The 21,879-nt window shown below is 38.3% G+C and overlaps 1 protein-coding gene across 7 annotated transcripts in view; it reads left to right on the top strand.

The window, feature by feature from the left end:
* LOC147184687 (oxysterol-binding protein-related protein 6-like) overlaps nucleotides 1-21,464 on the top strand; it is a 62,613-nt gene extending 41,149 nt beyond the window's left edge. For 6 of the 7 annotated variants that reach the window (XM_086070377.1, XM_086070380.1, XM_086070375.1 and 3 more), the window contains 11 exons: nucleotides 12,843-13,014; nucleotides 13,915-13,986; nucleotides 14,318-14,532; nucleotides 15,346-15,483; nucleotides 15,555-15,618; nucleotides 15,694-15,772; nucleotides 16,028-16,172; nucleotides 16,278-16,428; nucleotides 16,508-16,634; nucleotides 20,269-20,391; nucleotides 20,516-21,464. In XM_086070377.1, coding sequence (XP_085926503.1) covers nucleotides 12,843-13,014; nucleotides 13,915-13,986; nucleotides 14,318-14,532; nucleotides 15,346-15,483; nucleotides 15,555-15,618; nucleotides 15,694-15,772; nucleotides 16,028-16,172; nucleotides 16,278-16,428; nucleotides 16,508-16,634; nucleotides 20,269-20,391; nucleotides 20,516-20,624 — 1,395 coding nt within the window. In that variant the 3' untranslated portion in view covers nucleotides 20,625-21,464. Of the gene's footprint in view, nucleotides 1-10,786; nucleotides 10,874-12,842; nucleotides 13,015-13,914; nucleotides 13,987-14,317; nucleotides 14,533-15,345; nucleotides 15,484-15,554; nucleotides 15,619-15,693; nucleotides 15,773-16,027; nucleotides 16,173-16,277; nucleotides 16,429-16,507; nucleotides 16,635-20,268; nucleotides 20,392-20,515 lie in introns of all 7 variants that reach the window. The other variant, XM_086070383.1, reaches the window with a different exon arrangement.
* The last annotated feature ends 415 nt before the right edge of the window (nucleotides 21,465-21,879 follow it).

The raw sequence follows: 21,879 nt of genomic DNA, 5'->3' as shown, positions 1-21,879 counted from the left end.
GTCATTTTCAGGGATGTCAACAACACAGCGCTCAATTCTCGCCCTAATGGATCGAAAGCAGTACTCTGTGGAAGAGCAAGTTAAGGTTGTGGAAGTATATTTTGAATCAAAACAAGTAACCCACACTCGGGGATAATTCACAATTGACTTTCCGTGAAGAAATCGTCGAAGCAGACACACAATTAGACATCTTCTGCAGAAGTTCAGGAGAACAGGATCTGTGTCCAATAAAGGACATGGTGGTAGGCCAAGGTCTGAAAGGAGAGCCATCAACTCTGAGACCGTGAGACACCGACTGGAGTAATCACCGACAAAATTGACCACGTTTGTCACGGGAGACTGTCGCTGAGTGTGGGTTACCAATTTTGACGGTGCTTCCACGATCTTAACTCTCTCCTCCACAGTATATTGCTTTTGATCCATTTGGCTGAGAATTGAGTGCTTCATTGCTGATATTCCTAATATTCACTTAATTTGACCTGCTCTAAACTTTTCAATACACATGTCCAGCTTTTCAATGTTTCAGTACAAGTTTGCACAACTTTCTGTTCTTCAACAAGTTATGTGTGTCAGTCTCGTGGCCCACAAGTCACACCCAGCCCAGTTTGCAGTCACACCCAGACATGAGCATTTTTAAGCCTTAGTCATATGGTGTTAGCACTAAATAGTGCTGTTAAAGTGTTAACTTATTAATTAATCACAAAAAATGTTTAATCAGGCATTAACTCACACTATTAATTTTGACCGCAGATGATCCTTTAGCTGACAGTGGATGGTTACGTTGAAGGTAGCACAGGTTGTGTTTGAGCAATAAACATAACTGCATGCATTAAAATGAAGCATTTAATTCAGAATATTTGTTCATGTCAAGCTAGCGGGGTCGTTTTTTTTCTATTTTAAATTATGCAAGTAATTAACTGATTAGAAAAAGATGAGCATGTGCAGTGGATACAATCTTTGAGAAGTCCTCATAACATTACATGTCCAAAAAATTAACACATAACACGTGCTCTTTAAATTTGGCGGGCAAAAAATGTTTATTTAAAAAGCCTTTTTAATTAAGTGATTAATCGTGATTAATTAAAATTCTAAGATGTGATTAATCTGATTAAAAATTTAATTGTTTGACAGCTCCAGTACTAAATGATAATAGACAAGTGTCATTAATTGGAATATCAAGGTGCCAAATTCACCGCCGACAAAAGTAGCAATAATTTAACTCCACACGACTATAAATTAGACCACTTAACTATTACATCACGCGTGTACAAAATGACGCATTAGACACCGTAACGGTCAGATGTGGTCTTTGTGACTACAGCAGTGCATACTAGGAAAGGTCTCCTCCTTTGATTTTCAAACTTACCACAATGTATGTTTTGTTTTTTCTTCTTTTTGTTTTTTCTTCTTTTTGTTTTTTCTTCTTTTTGTTTTTTCTTCTTTTTGTTTTTCCTTCTTTATACAGTGAGAGGTGTTCCTAATGTTGTCGTTTAGTTTATTTAACTAGACTTGAGGGCCACAATAGGAACAGCTTTCACAATAGCAACCATTGTACAGTACTGCAGTGCAAAAAGTAAAAACTAAACAATGACCGAACGCACAGTTGACCGAACGCGCAGTGCCACAATGTATGTTTTAATGGCGTGGTAATGCCACACAAACTACAAAATCCATAATGCAGCGCAGCAGCTGCCTTACACAATGACAGGCCACCCCGGGATCATTGCGTTGCAACACCTACTTGCGGACTCAAATGCTGTGACTTTTTTTGCACAAATCTGTAGCTTTACAAGCAGCTGTTCTCTGTGATGAAAACATCCCATTGGAGTCACCTCACTGGACACCTGCTGTCCATCTTCAGGATTTCTACAACACATAACCTTTACTCCAAGCATAGTTTTTTCAAGAAAATGCTACAAAGCTTCTACAACAGTGTAAATTTACTGTCCCCCTTAAAATAACACAATTATTGTCAAAACTGCTGACAGAAACGGTAAGTACACGTCTTTGTGAAACTGTCCATTGGGTCCATTTGCATACCCTGGTGTACCATCCTGAAACTTGAGCAATCGCAGTGGCTTAACGGGATAGGTTCCACTTGGAACAGGCCTTGCCAAGGTGACCAAAGTACAAACCCTAATTGAAATAAAGTTGGGTCGTTGTGTAAAAAATGATTAAATACACTGATTTACAAATAATTTTCAATCTGTATTCAATTCAATATACTACAAAGGCAAGATATTTAATGTTCAAAGTGATGAACCTTTTTAAACAAATGTAGTCATTAAATTAAAGTGAGACAGTAATGCATTCCAAAAAAAAAAGCTGGGACCGTGGCAACAAAAAACTGAGAAAATTGAGGAATGCTAAAAACCCTCCAAAACAAACACCTGTTTGGAACATTGCACAGATGACTGTTAACTGGAAGCAAGTGAATGTCATGATACAGTATAAAATGAGCATCCCGAAAAGTTCACTTGTTCACTTGCAAGGATTACTACTACTTCCTAATATTTTTAGGTAGTGTAACATTTTCAAAGTCTCTCATACCTCATACTCGTGTGTGTGCGCGCGCGTACAGTGCTGCTCAAATGTTTGTGAACCTCTTGAGCAATTTGGATTTTCCAATTGTTTCAACCAGATTTTGTTTTTCAATCTGAACCATTATATTTTATATGAAATAACAGGTGTAGGTTTAGCATTTCAATGCATTGTTCTTTTTTAAAATGAATAGTGTAGTCAAAACTAAATTAAAAAGAGCTTTTGGTCAATTCATGTGGGTGCAAAAGTAAGCCAACCTGTGCATCACATCGAGGGATTTGCAGACCTCTTTTGCTGCATCTGGGACACGTGCAATGTGCATGCTTCAACAATCAGAAGAAAAGTCAAATCGACAAGGCTTTCATAGAAGGCTTGCTAGGTAGAAGCCTCTGCTCACAAAATAAAAACCCAAAGCTGCCCATCTCAACTTTGCCAGTGAGTACCTGGACAACACTGAAGCTTTTTGGAAGTCCCTTCTGTGGACAGAAGAGTCCAAAATGTTACTGTTTGGTCACAACTAAAACATTCAAGTTTGGTGAAAAAGTCAACACTGCATAACAGCAAAATAACCTTCTCCCTACAGTGAAGCAGGGTGGTGAGAATGTTAAGTTCTGGGCTGGCTTTTCATCCTCAGGACCTGGACAACTCTACATAGTCCAGGGAAGCATGAATTCAGAGGAATATTGTGAAATCCTGGAACATAACCTGAAGCCGTCCTTTGTGAAGTTACCGCCCGGTAGAAGATGGATCATGCAACATGACAATAATCCAAAGCATTCCAGCAATACAATCAAGGAATGTCTGAAGAACAACAAGATTCATGTTCTGGATGTGCCCAGTTAAAATCCTGACTTAAATTATTTCAAAATACTGTGGACCTGAAGCGGGCAGTTTATCCTAGACGCCCATCCAACCTCTCCCAGTTGGCTGTATTTTGCAAGGAAGAGTGGCAAAAATCCCCCAAAGTAGATGTGAAAGACTGATAAATCACTAAAGAAAGTGTTTGAATGAAGTTATCATTGCAAAGAGAGGTGCAATGTCCGATTAAGTGAGAGGTTCTTATACTTTTGCAGTTTTTCTTAAATCAACAACTTTTGTTTAATAATGAATGGCAATATGATCATTCTTTTTGTTCAAGTCCATTATTTCAATGTTAGCATTTTGGATTGGGGAATGACTAAACATTTAATAAGGTTATTTTAATATTTTATACAAAAAATCTGACCATGCCTGCAGGGTTCACAAACCTTTGAGCAGCACTGTATATATACGCTAATATCCTTACACATCCAAAAGTTGACCCACTATCTGCATGCACACTAAAAAAGAGCCCATCCCTTTCCGTCAGTTGGTCTGAGCTATTGAGGTGCAGCATGAAACTGCTAAGCCAGTTTGGCCTGTTTTTTATTTTTTTTCTGGCAGGGAGGCACCAGTCATCACAATTGTTTCCTTTTTCCGTAACCTGGTCAAGCACTCAATTCTTTGATCTCAAAGATACACAGAGTGGGCAGTTATTTGTGGCTTTATTCAACTGTTTGCTCCTCACCCTTCATGCTCTGTTTTCCACAAGTTTTCTTCTGGGCTTGCTAGTGCTATTTCTTTCATGCCAGAATTTATGCCTAGCTGTTTTTTGACCAGCAACTGGTATTTATTCCGAGATTGTACTTTGATTATTGCATATTGTTGGGATGTTACTTGTTGCATAATAGCAAATGTGACTGGCAGCCATGAAGATTTCCAGCCCATTTAGCTGAAAAAAGGCAAGCATAAACTCTGGTTCATGTTTAACCTTCCATCACTGAATGTCACGGTTACACCCTTCAATCTTACTGGGAGCAGCATGCTACACAGCCAATAAGCTCTTTAAGTTGCCTGGAATATTCATTCAAAATGATTTTACATATTTATACATGTATTGTAAATTGGTAATTGTAAAGGTGCTGTTGTGTGGAGTAGATCTTTTCCTCCGCGTGTTAGTTTCCTTTCGGGTAGTGAGAATGTTGGTTATCCAAATACAGGCTGGAGACAGTGAACAGCTCCTTCGAAGCTTTTATTTCTACAGAATATTCCGGGCACAAGTGAGTTACAGACTATGGCTGCAGCATCTCACAAGTGCGAAGATTACAGAGGACTTACAATATTCTTATACTATCTTGAAGGGCGGTACCACACAGTTTCCAGTAAACAGTTCAACCGGAGTTGACCGGACATGAGATAAAACTCAAGGACATCATTCAAACACAGACCAAAGCCCATTTGAGGAATAGAGGAGGTTATTCAGTCATGACTGCACCTGGCAGAAATTGTGATAACACTCACAAGGATACAGCCGCAGAACAAAGCTCTACTGAGGAAATTAAAACAGTTATGACTAAATCTGGGCAGAAGATACATTTCAATCCCCCTTTCGGACTCAAAAGAGTCCGACACATGAAATAAACAAAATTTAAAAAAGGTACTAGCGCCGTCATCGTCGCAGATGGCTGGCGCAACATTAAGCAAGGGTTGTGTGGAAAGATTGGACATTATCATCTTATCAGTAGAATAAGAAGCAAAAGCACGTAACAATGAAACATCCCTTTAGCAGTGAGAGAAGGTTGTTAAGCAGTATGTGGTGTTAAAGAACAATTTGATTCATTAAAAGATTTTGCAGTGGAGTAAGCATATGTGTTCCACATGTTGATAGTTAAGGGATGTCCCCTGTCCATGGGGTGCCAGGGAGTTTGTGGAGAATCAATAGTTCGCTTAGTACGGTGTGTTGTGGTTACGTTCAAGGTTGTACTGAGGGGCTTTCAGAGATACCAGATTGGCATAAAAGTCAATATGAGAAAGAGTGTCGTGATATAGCAGCAGATGGAGATGCGTTCCCACTTTCCAAGCCATCTCGAGATGATGTTCTTGGGTTGCTGCTGGAGGGCGCTGTCAGCTTCTTCAGGACCTTAGGGTAGACTACCTGGTCCCAGGATGAGTCACCGGGATTATTCTGCCCGTATACCGTGAACTCAACCTTTAATAGAACGATGTCAGTGGGAGCCGGCTTGCTTCTCGGTTGTTGTTGGGTGATTGCCTGGTGCAGGGACAATGGCTCCAGCCGGTGTCCTTGCCGGTCGGGTGGAGGAGATGTGATACCACGTATCACCTTTTCCGTGCAGGCGAACTGCAGAAGATGTCCTCTCCGTCACCTTGTGGGGTCCTGTCCACCTGGGCTCAGACCATTTTCGTTTAATCACTTTCAACCATACATATTCACAATCATTTATTTCTGAAGGAGCATCTGGTTGTTTTTTTGTTAGTTGGGAGAAAGTAAATGTTAGTTGTTTAAGTTCTGAAAGTCCTGGAACGTGCGTCTCTTCCAATGGAGCTGTTGGAGCCGGAAATGGTCTGTTGGTGTGACATTCAAACGGAGTCCAGCCTTTGGCTGAGTTTAGTGACATTCACACATTCATTAATGCATCAGGAAGAGCTTGTAGCCAATTCAAATTTGATGAGGCCAGTGCTTTAGCCAATTTTTCTTTAATATTTCTATTCATTCGCTCAACCTGTCCTTGGGATTGGGGATGATACACTGAACCAAATGTGTGTTTTAATCCCAATGCCTTTTCTACTGCTTGCAGATGTTTGTTTTTGAAATGGGTTCCATTGTCTGATCAAATTTTTCTAGGGAACCCATGTGATGGTATGTAATGATTAATCAGATGTTTTACTACGATATTTGCTGTTTCAAATTTGCAGGGATATGCCTCTGGCCATTCTGAAAAGGAATCCATTATTACCAGCAAATATCTGTATCCTGACACTGGTTTTATCATGTCAGTGAAATCCATCGAAACCACCTGACCAGGAGCAGTTGAGTCCGGATCGTGAGTGCCCTGGGGAGGTTTAGATGTAGGCATACTGTTATACCTGCTGCAAACACTGCAGTCCTGCTGTTCACTCTTAACAATTGTCTCATGAAAGGATGCCACCAGGTGTGTAGTCGTCTGTGTTTCATCCACACCTACATGGCATGTTCCATGGGCTTCAGAAATTAGATTTTTCAATTGTTTCTGAGATGGAATACATTTACCTTCTTTTCTCCATATACCTGCTTCATCTTTTTGTCCCCCTTTGGACATCCACACACTCTTTTCTTCTGGACTTGCTTTTTCCTGCCACAACTTAACTGTTTCTATTATCACCTCCTGTGGATTGTCACATTCAGACTCACTTACAGTTAGTTGGAGTGTAGGTCGGTACCCCGCAACCTTTTTTGCTGCTCGATCTGCTGATTCGTTTCCTGTTGATACAAAATCATTAGTTCGAGAGTAACCTTTACATTTTATAACTGCCACCGCTGTTGGGAGCATTAAAGCATCTCGCAATTTAAAAATGTCATCCTGATGTTTAATGGGTGTACCGGTTACAGTTTGGAAATCGTTTCGCTACCATTCTTTTAATGCAACATGAACTGTCATGTGTGCATATGCCGAATCTGTGTAAATGTTTTCTGCCAATCTGAGAGCTGCGGTCAATGCCAAAATTTCAGTTCTTTGTACTGACTGAGAGCCTAAAATTCTTTCTGCTTGGACTTCTCCAAAACCTGTTTCTGTGGGTTAGGTTACTGCCAATCCAGATTGTAAGCCATCGTTGCCTTTGAAGCAACATCCATCAGTGGACGGGTCAACTTTAGCCAACATGGGTGCCTGCAAGATTTGGGAACGAGTCACAGGCCGATGAGGAGGAAAAGCTGAACCTTTGGAAGATTCTTCGGGGTCTATTAGGACCTCTGGTTCGGTCCAGAAAGGAGTCAGGGTGGGCACCTGAAAGATTCTTGACATGACACTCTAATTCTGCTACTTGATTCTGTAACTGAGCAATGTACAACCTGTTTTTCACTTACTCATTCGAAGGGCCTGTAGCTGCGTGTTCCGCAGCGCCATCATTCTTCCACTACTTTCTTATCATTCTCTCTCACCCTCCCTTTTGGAGACAACCTGTTAGTATTTTTTTTTTTCACTTCCAATTTTAGAGCCGCCGCTCCTCCAACACAAGCCCTCCTCCACTTCTCTCATCAATGCCACCAAACACGCAGCCGAAGAAGGAAATCATCCATTCTCACAACACTTCTCACCCTCTCCTTTTTAAAAAATTTTTTTAACTGTTCTCTCGAACCCCCCCCCCATATTCTCTCATGCATTCCAGATTTACTCACCCAGCACACTTATTCAGAATGGTTTGGTATTTGCCGCAAATTGAACCATTCACTTTCCCTATCAAAATCTCCCTTCATTTTGTTTTTATTTATTTACTTACTTACTTATTTATTATTTATTATTTTATTTTAGATTCTTCATTGACGTCTTTTGTGGTACCACAGTTACACATAGGCCTCTCTTTTTCCTTATTCAAAGACACTTGCTTATTCCCAAACAAAAGTGTCCGAGCCTTAATTTCTCAGAAGTGGTCGAACTATTCCTCTTATTTCAAAAGTGCTTGACTAGGACCAAACAAAAGCACTCAAACCTTAATTTATCAAAACCACTTGAACTTCTTATTCTCTTATTTCTCTTATTTCTTATGCGCTTATTTCTTCGTAACGTTACTCCATATACAAGGACTTCAGTTTCTAAGATTCTAAAATAGAACGAAACCACCTTGTATATTTAATGTCTTAGTAAAATCCAAAAACAAGGATTTCTTGTTTCTAGGATTCCATAATGGAACGAAACAACCTTGTGTTTTAGATTTACCAATATCTGTTCACTTAGATCTCATATACAATTTTGTCACAAATTAAATGACATAAAACAGGTCTCGGATTAGTCAACAGACTAAATCAACTAGGAGGATAAATGTCCTTTTACCTTTGATTACTTTGGCGCCAGATGTTCTGTCTGCTGACCAACACCTCAGCCCGAAATCACGCCAGGGGTCACCAATTGTTGTGGAGTAGATCTTTTCCTCCGCGTGTTAGTTTCCTTTCGGGTAGTGAGAATGTTGGTTATCCGAATACAGGCTGGAGACGGTGAACAGTTCCTTCGAAGCTTTTATTTCTACAGAATATTCCGGGCACAAGTGAGTTAGACAATGGCTGCAGCATCTCACAAGTGCGAAGATTACAGAGGATTTACAATATTCTTATACTATCTTGAAGGGCGGTACCACACAGTTTCCAGTAAACAGTTCAACCGGAGTTGACCTGACATGAGATAAAACTCAAGGACGTCATTCAAAAACAGACCAAAGCCCATTTGAGGAATAGAGGAGGTTATTCAGTCATGACTGCACCTGGCAGAAATTGCGATAACACTCACAAGGATACATCCGCAGAACAAAGCTCTACTGAGGAAATTAAAACAGTTATGACTAAATCTGGGCAGAAGATACATTTCAGTGCTTTCCACTGATCACCACAAGTTCAGCTTGTTTTAGGTAGCTGTTGAGAAATGTTGATTCTGATGGTACTGTATAGTGCCATGAAAAAGTATTTGCTCGATTCTCAAATTCTTTTTTGCACACTTAACCCTACTTTAATGTCCAAGATCATCAAAAAATATAACTATCAGACAAAGAAAGGCCAAGTAAACAAAATGCAGTTTTAAATTGTGATTTATTTTATTAAGGAAAAAAACTATTCAATGAAACTTGGCCTTGTGTGGAAAATTGACTTGCCCCTCAACCTAATAACTGGTCACCCTCAGCAACAACTGAAATAAAGCGTTTTCTGTAACTGGCAATGAGTGTTTCGCAACTCTGTGGACATATTTTGGCCCACTCTGCTTTGCTGAATTGCTTTATTTCGGCAACACTGCAGTGTTTTTGATCATGAGCTGCATTATTTTTTTTTTATAATCATGCATATTCACTCCAAAACATTATTTTATTTTATTTCTAAAGCCATTCAGAAGTTGACTTGTTGGTGTGGTTCGGATCATCGTCCTGTTGCTGTAGAACCCAAGTGCACTTCATTTGGGGTCACAAATGAATGGCTGAATATTGTACCTCCGGATTTTCAAGTCAAGAGCAGAATTTGTGGTTTTGTCCAAAATGTATGGTTTCTTAAAACAGCAAGTTGTCCATGTCCTGAAGAAGAGAAGCAGCCCCAGACAGTCATACTACTATTACCACCACCAACATGTTTGACTGTTGGCGTTGGTCTGACACACACACACACACACACCTTCCGAATACTTCAACTTTCATCTCATTGGTCCATAGAATTTCTCCCCAAAGTATTGTGAATCGTTGCTTTTTCAACAACAAAAAGCAATATTGTTTTTGTTCAGCAGTGCTTTTCACCTTAGAACTCTGTTGTGAATGTAATTTTTGTCCAGTCTCTGCCTTAGTGTTGAGTCATGAACTCTGACCTTAACTGAGGCGAGGGAGGCCTGCAGTTCTTTAGATTTTATCCTGGGTCCTTTTGTGACCTCCTGGATGAGTCGTCACTCTGTTCTTGGGGTAAATTTTGGAGGCTGGCCAATCCTGGGAAGGTTCACTACTATTGCATGTTTTCTCAATTTTGGTATAACCATAGCTTGCTCGAGGCCTTCAGCTTTTGGAATTACTCTACCAGACTGATGGATTAAAAATGTTCTCAACTGTTCTTGTATTTCTTTGGCTCATTGCATTCTGTTGAATTTTTTTCCAGATCTTTTGACCAACTTGATTTTGTCAGACAGGTTCTTTATAAGTGATTTCTTGATTGAAGACGTCTGGAGCTAATCAAGCTTGCGTGTGGTCGGTGAAAATGAACTCAGCTGTCCCCAAAAATTTGATTAGCCAGAGCTACAGTAATTCATGTTATAACAAGGGATCAAGTACTTTTGTACACAAGGCCAGGAAGCTTTGAATAGCATGTTTTCCCCTCAATGAACAAAATCACAATTTAAAAAATGCATTTTATGTTTACTTGTGTTACATTTGTCCCATATTCTGATTTGCTTGCTGATCTTTGAAATTAAAGTGAGTAAACGGCAAAAAAAGTAGGAAGTTTAGAGTAAGGCAAATACATTTTAATGGCACTGAATGGTAGTGTTTTTAGATAGTTTTTAATGTACTTTATAGTTAATATTTACTAGATGGGACTGGAATTGCTCGTAAATTGAATAGGGAAAAATATTGCCGATGGATACTCTCTACATACAGCACACAATGGTCATATATTGTCAATGAGTTGCAAGCAGAAAGCCATTTTTTCATCTCTAGATTAATTTTTTCGTCCTCATCTCTTTCTCTCTCATGTGTCGGGATTGTTCCTGTGTGTTAGTCTGACATACAGTCTCATCTGACCAAAGTCCATTCACTTTCCTTGTCCTCTACTGAGGAATCCTTCTGCACTGTCCAAGCAGACAAGGTGTGTACACTGCCAGAGTTGTGCATGTGTCTGAAGGACAGTTTGTAATTTTATTTCTGCTATATTAATGCCAATAATCCATTCTTGTGTTCTCTATATAGTGACAAATTTCATGCCCAACTTTTTACGGATCTTTATACAGTATATACAAAGTACATTTGTCTAATCTTTCTACCATTTTTCCTCATCGCACATCACTAATAGTTTTTCAGGGAATTGTTGCTGAGTATCTTTTATCTTAAAGTGAATATAGTTTACAGTGGTAAGTATTCAGCCTTCTCAAAATCAGCTGGTTATGTATGTGCACAGTATATGTTGTGTTATAATCACAGGTGTGCACATAGCAATGTAATTCTGGTTCTCAAAGGAGCACCAGAGGTTGTTGCTTGGTGTCCATTTTTTCCCTGACCCATCAACCTCACTGGCAGATTTATTTTTAGAGGAGGCCTATACTCTATTATTAATAAATGTAGTCTACAGCAATATATTAGTGTTATTTACATGTATTTACATTGTTTAATGTAGACTTTACCTAATTAAATAGATCTAATAAAATAAACATGATCTAAAGGTTTCTGCTCAGAACACAGTTGTACAAAATGGAATGTGCAATAATTATATATAATACTAATTTAAAAAACAAAGTGACACAATATTTAATAATTTTACATTTACAAAATTAATTAATTTGGCTACATTGGTTAGTAAAGTTAGGTTAAGCCACATCTTAAAGAGAAATGCATAAAAGTAAGATGGAAAGGCTTTTATATTTTCTTGTCTGTCCAACAAATCTAGAGAGATGTTGGGCCTCAACTAAAGGCAGGTTTTGAAATTCAAAAATAGAATATAGATCATTTAAAAGTTTTGTTATTTTTTCTGTAAAACACTGAATAAGGCTGTCTAAACATTACACACTTTAGAATAGTCTTGTTTTAGTATTTAGATCTTACACAATTTGCCTATTATTTCCAAAAGCATGTGTCTCCTGTTTCCATGCTGAGTGGCAAATTGTGTGGGGAAAAAATCTCCATATTGACAGATTTTGCCCAGAGTCAATATTTCGTTTTGTAAGCTGCTCAAGTGTCTGGCTGTCATAGTTTTTCAGGTGTGGTTTGATCAGTTTAAGTGCAGAGAAACTTATTTTTACAAGAGGAGCTTACTGAATTAACTGATGAAATTGTGGTTAAAAAAAAGAAAAACTGAGGAAAAAAAACCCACCATAGGTAATTTTTGCATCACATAAAGATAACAGGATAACCTTGATATTTTTCTGCCTTCTGCCATGTTTCATTAGTTTTGCAAAAATCTAATTGACGAACTAGGAAGTTAAACGTCAGCAACTTGTTCCACTTATTGCACGCTTGAATGTGTCATCTGTCTCGGTGGCATTTGGTCCAAAGTGGAAGCGAGAGAAGAGGCATGCTTGTTTTATTTTCCAGTCGCTCCTGTTCCAAACAATTCCACAATATTGTTTCCCTGTCTCCACACCCTTAACTGTAAGAACCACCTTGCACTCCTCTGAGGGACAACAAAGCTCAACTGAAGTGAGAAAGGCACAATTCACTTCGTAAAGTGATTTCATTCAGTATATTCACTCGGCGGATTGAATTAGAATTAAGTTTGAATGAGTTCTGGAACAAGACAATACTTGTCCAGCCTCCAGGGAAATTCTTTGCTCTGAAATGCAGTCACACTTTTGAATCTGGTGTCTTAACATTTTCAATAGGCATGCACACCTGGTTAAAATTTACCATCTGTTAATCATGACTGATACCATGTTGGAGTGATTCACATTCCCTATGATGCAATCAAACACTTAATGTCCTAGAATTTATGTTGATCTTTTCCCATGTTTTTGTTGTTGTTTTTTTTTACCAACTGTCGTTTCAATATTCATTTATAGTAAACAACACCCTGTATTTGTAAATGCAGTTCTTAAAATCACCATTTGTCTTTCTCTTCTGGGCAGAGGACACCATCTTTTAGTCACAGTCAACGTGCACCCTCAGTGGCTGATTCCATGTATTTTGATGCCAGTGAAGTGATCATATGCGACACCTCCTCTGAAGCAGAGGCTTCGGATGAATCAGGACTGAGTGACATCACCACCACCAGCACATCCGAGCCTGACGAAGGACATGGTGAGTGTTTCCTATCCTTCCAAAGGGAATAACACAACTAACCACATACAGTGCCTGATGTTTTCACTCTTTAGTTGGTGTGAATGCAGGGGCGTCAATCCCCGGTTGACATGTTCATTATGATACCCCTGTCCTAATGTTATTCACTGTATTTTCTGTTTGTGATCATGTAATTGGTAAAATATCGATCACCGCCCTTTGAAAAGTATTGATGTAGCAGCTCCATAATGTCACTATCTGACTGATTCGAAAACACGACTACTGTACACCAATTTAGAGCCAAAAAACACTTGGATTAGCCACTCCCAGAAGGCAAAAATGAAATAATTAAGGTCCTCGAGTACCCCTATCCAGCCTGTCTTCCATGTCTCTCTCAGCCAACACAGCTGAGGATAGTTATCAGGCTTCATGCAGAGCTTGCTGATCATTTGAATTAGCTGTGTTGGCTGTGGGAGACATGGAAAACAGGCTGGATAGCGGTACCTGGAGGCCCGCAGTTGAGAACCACTGCTCTAAGTGAACGTCCGGCGAACATTTGCAAAACTTGAACAAACCCTGACGGGAGCGCGCATTTACTACCTTCCCCAACACTTGCAAATATTCGCCCCTCAGTGGGATATTGGCATATTTCAGAGACTCAGCTCCTCATGAATAAGAAGTAACATGTTCAATATCAAAACAAAACCCAACCAAACCATTACAGCCTGTAATAAATTATTTAATAAATGTTGCTAATGAAATTTATTTGGCATGAAATTATCATTTCGACTCTTGGCTGTTGTTTATCACATCAACAGAGAACCAATTTATTTGATCCAAGAGAGAAGTCAGAAAATCCAGAAAAACTTGAATAAGCAAAATACGTAAAAATTAAATACTTTTCACTTTTGTCTTCTTCAGCCAGTGCCAACCTCAAATACAGAGCCAGTCTAAGGAATGCGACTGATAAACCCACCCCGGTGTCTGACACAGGTATCATTGTTGCTAGTTTTCTGTCACATGAGTACACTAATGTACCTAAAGACCCACAATTGCCCTGAGACACTTTAACTTGTTTAACGCAGCTAAAGCAAGGGAAAACATTGTCACTGCCGTTAACTGTTAGTTATCTGTTTACAGTATCCATTGTTTAAAGTAAATAATATAGTTTTAAGTTTTGCTTCCAAAGATAGGGATTGTCCATCACAGGACTTGGTGTCATTTTACACTGTTGTAGCACTATAGAGACTAGAAATAAATTCACCTTATGTTTTGATAAAAATAAAAAATAAAGAGCATTGAGCATTATGTTACTATGATCCAGGTCGTCGTACTTGCCTCCCTGCCCCAGGAACGGACAACAGCCACATTGGCATCATGACCATCCTGTACAACAACATTGGCAAGGACCTTTCGAGGGTCTCCATGCCTGTGGCTCTCAATGAACCTCTGTCTTTGCTGCAGAGAGTGTCAGAAGAGCTGGAATACTCTGAGCTGCTTGACATTGCTAATCATACTGATGATCCATATGAGCGTATGGTGAGTCTGGAATCCATAATATAATTCCCGGATGGGCAACATAAATGCTAAAGGGGGGCACTGTTTTTCATCAGTAACCAACAACAACAGGGGTAGGACAGGGGTGGGCAAACTCGGTTCTCAAGGGCCGGAGTCCTGCATGGTTTTGGAGGTAAAACCTGCAGGACTCTGGCCTTCGAGGACCAAGTTTGCCCACCACTGCTGTAGGACCAAGCACTTCCTAACAAGAATTATGATTTAAAAAAAATTCAAATTTGTGGACGAAATACAAGCATATGCGGGAAATACGTGCTCTTAATGTATTTCATTTTTAATAACACATTTCTCGATTACCATTTAAGGACGAGGAACTGTAGAACAAGAAACACACATTAAGTGCAAGAATAAATTTTGTGCAATTTTGCACAAAAATCAAACTCTCAAAAATTTGATATTATTGAGGTACTATGTTTGTCCTCCAAATCCACTACAAAATAGTAGGCCTACTCGTGTTCTAGTATTGGGCAGTATAAAACTCAAGGTAAATGCAACTAAGCAATGTCTGCCATCTACACTCGCCCCATGCACATTTGCAGTTTGGCACCTATGGATTCACATATCCGCAGGTCCCCCCCAAATATTTGTCCACATTTTGTTTTTTTCTGGTATTTTTTTCCGTTTCCCTCTGTTTTTTGTGTAAAAGGCATATTGAATGTTAATCGGCATTTATTTAAGAATCTTTGGGGTTTGTATAAGTTTTTTTTATAATTATTATTAATCAACTGATCCAAATCTACCACAGTTTTAAAATGATCTTTTATTCTGGGCAACCAGGTATATGTTGCAGGGTTTTCTATTTCTGGATATGCCTGGTCATCATGGAGGAACCGCTACAAACCCTTCAATCCTGTTCTTGGAGAAACATATGAGAATCACAGAGAAGACAGAGGCTTCCGCTATGTCAGTGAGCAGGTAACCTTCCTATTAGGCGAGATTATACCACTACCGGTTTTGGAACATATCTAATGCTCTGTTGTCTTCAGGTTAGCCACCATCCTCCTATCTCTGCCTGCCATGCAGAGTCTGTAAACTTCACCTTCTGGCAAGGTAATGACGTGTGTGTGGCCAGTCTACATTTTTTTCTTGGCTGTAATGGCATGTAATCAGTTATTTGTTTTCTAGATCAAAGATGGAAGAACAAGTTTTGGGGGAAGTCGTTGGAGATCCTTTCAAGTGGACCTGTCAATGTTACCTTACCCAGGTGAGGGTAACTTCCTTACTATTTGCTAATTGGATAAAACAAATAAAATAATAAATAAAAACAAGTGACTGTAAACAAAGTAACATTTGGACACCTTGTGAAGTTAATGGATAGGTGGAGGGCAGAAGGCAGACTTTGCAAAATACATATTTACCAACCCCGAAAAAATTAAGAAGCCACTTGGAAGCCGAAAGAGCCACTTCTAAAGTTGTGAATGCTCAATTATCTCCAAGTGACCGAAGCAAATGCTTGTAGGTATGGTGATCACTATGAATGGAACAAGGCAGTTACTTGCATTCACAATGTGCTGAGTCAGCAACGCTGGTTGGAGCACTATGGTGAGGTGGTCATCAGAAACAAAGAGAGCGATGCCTGCACCTGCAAGATAACTTTTGTCAAGGTCAGGAAATCTTTTTTATTTATTTTTTATTTTTATTTTATTTATTTTTTGGTGGGGGAGATGAATCTACAGTACCTTTGGTAATTTCTTCCTCTCTGTGCGCAGTCTCGGTACTGGACCTCCGACAGCGGTAAAAATGGGGTTCAGGGTGTGGTTCTGGACCGGGCTGGAGAGGTTGTCCATCGTTTTGGAGGGTTCTGGCACGAGGGCATCTTCTGTGACACACTATCCACCCCAAAATGCATTTGGAAGCCAAGTATTGTCTAATCCACACCGAGCACAAGGGTTATTATTGCCTTTTGCCCTGACAGCTTGATTTAAATGTCCCTTTTCAGATGTGCAGCCTGATGACCACTTCCAGTACTATGGATTCTCGCGCTATGCCAGAGAGCTGAATGAACTTACACCTGAACTGAAAGCTGTCCTTCCACCAACAGACACACGTTTTAGACCAGACCAGAGGTAAAGTAGTCCAGCCAATTCCCACATTTCATACGGATGCAGTCGAGGATCACACATTTCAGAAAACCAACTGAAGCTCACGTACAAGAGTTTTATGTAAGTCGAGTATGAAGGTCGCATTTATGATTGCAGTGGCAGAAAAAACAAGCTGCCTTTGCTCGTTTGCCACAGAAGATGGTGCTTGACTCATTTGCACAAATGCCAAATACAGACTAATGAGCTGTAGAGATGCAAAAATATCGAAATGTCACTGTGCAATATCTTCACAGTATTCCTAAAACTAGTAAAAACTAAAACACCCTCTGTAAAGTCACCAACCAACTACATTTAAAAAAACAAACCAGAATGTAAAACTAAATAATGAAAATTGACACACTGGTAAATATTGAGAATAAATATGTATTAAAATTTAATCTGTATTTTGTCAACAATTGCAATGTACGCTGAAAAAATGTGGAGTGATATTTACTTGAAAAAGTTTAGTAAAGGTTGATGCATTCAGAAATTCTAAGTACATTTCACAAGGAGTTTAACTAGAATTTCTGATGTGAACAAACTACTAGATTTTTTCAAGTAAATATCAATCCCCATTTTTTTCAGTGTATATGGCTTCATATCAAGCATGCAACCGCCGTGTCTCAAATTATACATAGTGCAAAGTACTATGTAATTGTAGGAGAATAAACTTTAGTTTGCCACAATAACTGCGACATTAAACCCCCTGTTGCCAAGTCCGGTCATTCTTATGTATGTATATATAGAAATATCAAACTAGCATAATGAGAGGAAAAAAACATCAATCACATTTCAACCATGGGGAATTGGCCAATGTCAATTATTTTTGACAAAAAATTCTAAGTAAAAAAAAAAAAAAAGTATTTATTTATCTGCCAACTTCATACAGAAAAAGGCAAAACAATCAAATGCTCTTCCTCTAGATGAGAGAAGGTACATATTAACCTGTAGGCCTACTTTTTGTTTATCATTTTGCTAAGTGGCGTGCCAAGATTTTTTCCAAAGTGAAATATGTGCTTTGTCTCGATAAAAATATCCAGAATATTGCTAAACTAGTTCAGTGACCTTTCATCTCATTAGCAATTTATTTTTGTGCTGTCACACAATGTTTTTTTTTTCTTTAAAAAAGTTCTGAGAGACTATGGCAAAACATTAAATCACGATTGCTGAGTTGATAACAAAAGAGCAAGTGGATTTGATGATAGAACCAAATTCATTTAGCTGGGCCGTGATAGGTCAAGAGGTATACTGGCAGCGTCTATTACTTTCCACTGCATTATTGGGAGAATTTTTTAACCAAAGTACTGCTACAATAATACGGTTTTTTTATAGCAAATTACGTTAAAGTAGCTGTTTTAAACGTTTACCTAATTTGTCAACGCTAGCAATGCATCTTTAAAATCACTTCTATTGGCACAACTCTGCAGTTGTGTGGCATGTGAAATGTTATTAAGTGTTCTGATGGCCTGCAGGATCGTGAGAGTGTGCAGGCTGAGTACTGATTTGTGATTGGATAACAAAGCCAGTGAGGCAGGTGTGAGGGCTATTGAGAGCAGCAAGCAGGTGCAATGGGACTGTTGGAGCGCAGAGCGAAATTCTGTTGTTATTTTTTAGCGTGGATAAAAATAATCTTTCAAAATCCAAACAAATGGCACACTGTAAAATGCTGATGAACAGGAAAAGACTTGTCATGTGTTTTAAGTCAAAGTCAAAAAGTCTCTCAAATATCAAGTCAGTCAAGCCTTCCATAAGTTTGAGCCAACTTATTGGCCGTGCATATGGAACGGTGGAGCGTATTAAATGTTTCCTACTCTGGCGGCAGCTTTAAAATATTTGCGTATTTGAGCCCCCGAAACGAAAGCCACTTCGGAATATTTTCGCATTTTTACCCGCAAGCGTTCTCATATACACTGGCCCTAAATTGAGAGTCCTTTGGCAACTTAAACCTAACTAAGCAACTTTATAAAGGAGAATAGATGACAATCATGATGTTTAATTAGTAATTAGATATGTGTCAGTCGTAAATGAAAAGTCTCTTAGCGTGGCTCTTTGAAGTGAACGGCAAGAGCCAACTCCTGCACTGCAAAAAGGACTGTAGAAAATTTAAGAAAAAAAATATAGTAAAATAAGAAAATTATTACTTCAAATAAGCAAAATTGTCAACAGAACAAGAAAATTTTACTTAAATTTACCTATAAGAAAATAATACTAGCCCCATATCAACCACTGGGGTCTTGAAAATAGTATTTTCAGACTAAAAACAAGTAATGTCGACTTTTTTCAAGCTGTAGTAAATATAACTATTTTCTTAAAATATATGAGTATTTTTTTTTTTTTTTACGCTTGGATAATTTGGCCTGAGTGTCAAGCAGGGAGGTAACAGGTCCCATTTTCTTTGTCATGACCTGGCCAGGAATTGAACCCACAACCTTCAAGTCTGAGGGTAGGCACTCTACCACTAGACCACTGAGCTGGTACTGAAAAATTAGCTCAGTAAATATAACGAAATTAACCATATTGCACTCGTCTATTTTCATACTTGTATTTTTTTCCATTTATCGTATTACTAGATTTTGCAAAATCTTAAAATAAGAAAAATCATAAAAACCCTAGTTCAGGGTCTTTGAGGTTGGTTAGTTGTCATCTTAATGTGGGAAATGCTTGTTTAAACCCTCACAGTACTTAAAACTGGCTGTTAGCACTCAATGTCAAGAATGCTTGATCAAATAAGATAATTAAGTAATAAGTATCTTAAAATAAGCACAATGATCTAGCCTGACAATTTTATTTTAAGTAAAACATAACTTGTCAAATCAAAATAAGCAAATTTTGGTTAAATTTAAGAATTTATATCTTACTTAAGATTTTAGTTTTTGCAGTGTGATTGGGAGCTGGCTGATCAATATGTGTGACGTCATGTCTGACAACCCACAGCAGAGGGGAGGCACGACGGCCACAGCACATAGAGGAGGGAGAACGATGAGAGAGAAACGGAGCGATGATGAGAAACAACACAAACACTCTGTTAGGAATAGTTCAGAAAATGAGGAACAGGAGGAAAAAAATGACTTGTATCTGGACAAATGTAAACTTTTTTTGAGAATACAAAGGCAGACTGCAAGGAAAACAAATTGATATTGCTGGATGTTGACTGTATTATAGCAACATCCGACCCTTCTGAGAGATTCTGCAAAACAGAGCAGATCATTTCCGACAGAAGAAACGAGATCAGTTCTACTTGGTGCTTCCCTGTGCCATTCTAAACTAAACACAAATTGAAGATGCAGATTTTTTTATTTTTTCCTTTTTGTTTTACATATATTTGTTTTTATGCTTGGCGTGATTGTGTTTCACTTTTAATTTAGCTTTGTAGAAAAAAAGGCAAAAGCTGAAATTATTAAAAGTTCAGTTAAATAGTTTTTTATTTATTTTTAAAACTATGTAAATGATCAATTAAAAAATTTAAATAAACTGGGTTTTTTTGCATTCATAAGCCTAATTTTAACTTTTAATTATTTTTGATCAATTAAAGCAGAAACTACAGTACTTGTACAAGAGTACAGATATTTGTATTTAAATGCGAGTATAATTTTATAATGTCACTCAATCTTTTTATCAGGCTGTTGGAGGAAGGAAAGGTAGCAGAGGCGGACAAAAAGAAGGATGAGGTGGAGGAGAAACAAAGGGAGAGAAGGAAGGAGATGGCCAAGCAAGGGAAGGAGCACATTTCAAGGTTCTTCAGGTGAGAAGACCTTTGACACATCAAAATGCTACCAAAAAATTGTATTTCTTTATTTCTGGTCTTTAGTTTGCATAATGCAGTTGATGTTAAAATTGCATGATTTTTTTATTTTTATTTTTTTCAGGAAAGAGGTCGATAAGGATGACAAAGAAGTGTGGCTATACAAGGGAAACTACTGGAATCTGCGTAAAGAACCAGGGTTTGCTAATACTGACGATCTCGACCTGTGGTAGGACGACTGCATTTGGCGAGGTTCTCGGCTATAAGAAATGAATGAAATTGTAATTTGTTAATTGTACAAATTGATTTACACCCACCTAGAGCGTACAGAAATATATTAGAGAATGCTGCTACTGTCATGATGGAGAAGCTGAGGAAGATTGAAAGCATACATGAACTTTTGTTTTTTATTCTTTCTTTTTTTTGACCACCGGGGTGAGGTGCCATCTGTAGAACAAATGAAGACATTTTTTAACAATGCCCGATGTTTTGAACCCACTTTGTTGCCTACCTCCTTAGATAATCCTTTGAGCACTGAAATTCCCTTGATTTAATGTTTACCTTTCATTCCATTTAGCAGTGTGGGTAAAAAACAAATTGCGGGTAAAAATATTGATATTTTCTATATGTGATGATGTATGCTACCAAAAATATTTTTTCATCTTATAACATTTTTTGTTGAATCAAATTCAAAATGTCTAAATCATATTTCCTGTATTTTTTAGGCAGACAAAGTGTATGGGAAGTTTTACATATGGACTAGGGGTGTCCTGTTTTTTCTCCAGTAGGTCTCACTGGACTTGTTACTACTAGATGCACACTATATTTTAACATAGTCACAATGTCATTTGTAAATGTAGCACTATTCTTTTCCTTTTCTCGTTCACTCCAAAGATTTATGTCCGAATTGATTTGAGAATGTTCTCTTCAACTTTCAAATTTTCACTTGATAAAGTATATGCCAAAGTTTTTTACATGACATTTCAGTCATAGCTTGTGAAGGAAAATACTGTCTAACCCCAGTCACATTTTTCTCCAACTGTTTAGCTTGTAATAAAATGTTGCAATAATCAGCTGCATTACTTCTTGATTTTAATGAATTAAATGAATTTGAATTTAATGAATTAAATGAATCTGTACTCCATTTCAAGCTCCACAATCACTTTGTTTAGGGTTATGTTTGTGTAACAATATTCCCCAGAGTTTGGCCTGTCACATTCCACAACACCACACAAAAGTAGAAAGAAGAAAGTATAGGGGTGCCATGGAATCACCATGGCACCCCAATACTTTCATTTTAGTCTGACCCAAAAATCCATACAACTGAATTGGTGAGAGAGAGTTTAACCAGTACTAAGTTTTTCTCAGTCTTTGCATGTTTTCAGCACTTTAAACATATTTAATGTATTTAGCAACTAATCAATGAAATGACTTCATGTCTACACACATGGTGACATGGTGGAATTACTTCAAGTTAGTATGAATGAC

The sequence above is a fragment of the Leptonotus elevatus genome, chromosome 1 (genome assembly GCF_054856555.1).
Source record: "Leptonotus elevatus isolate MCC_2025b chromosome 1, RoL_Lele_1.0, whole genome shotgun sequence".
NCBI classification, from domain to species: Eukaryota; Metazoa; Chordata; class Actinopteri; order Syngnathiformes; family Syngnathidae; genus Leptonotus; species Leptonotus elevatus.
Note: the sequence above shows the minus strand (reverse complement) of the source record. Positions and strands in the feature narration are given on the sequence as shown.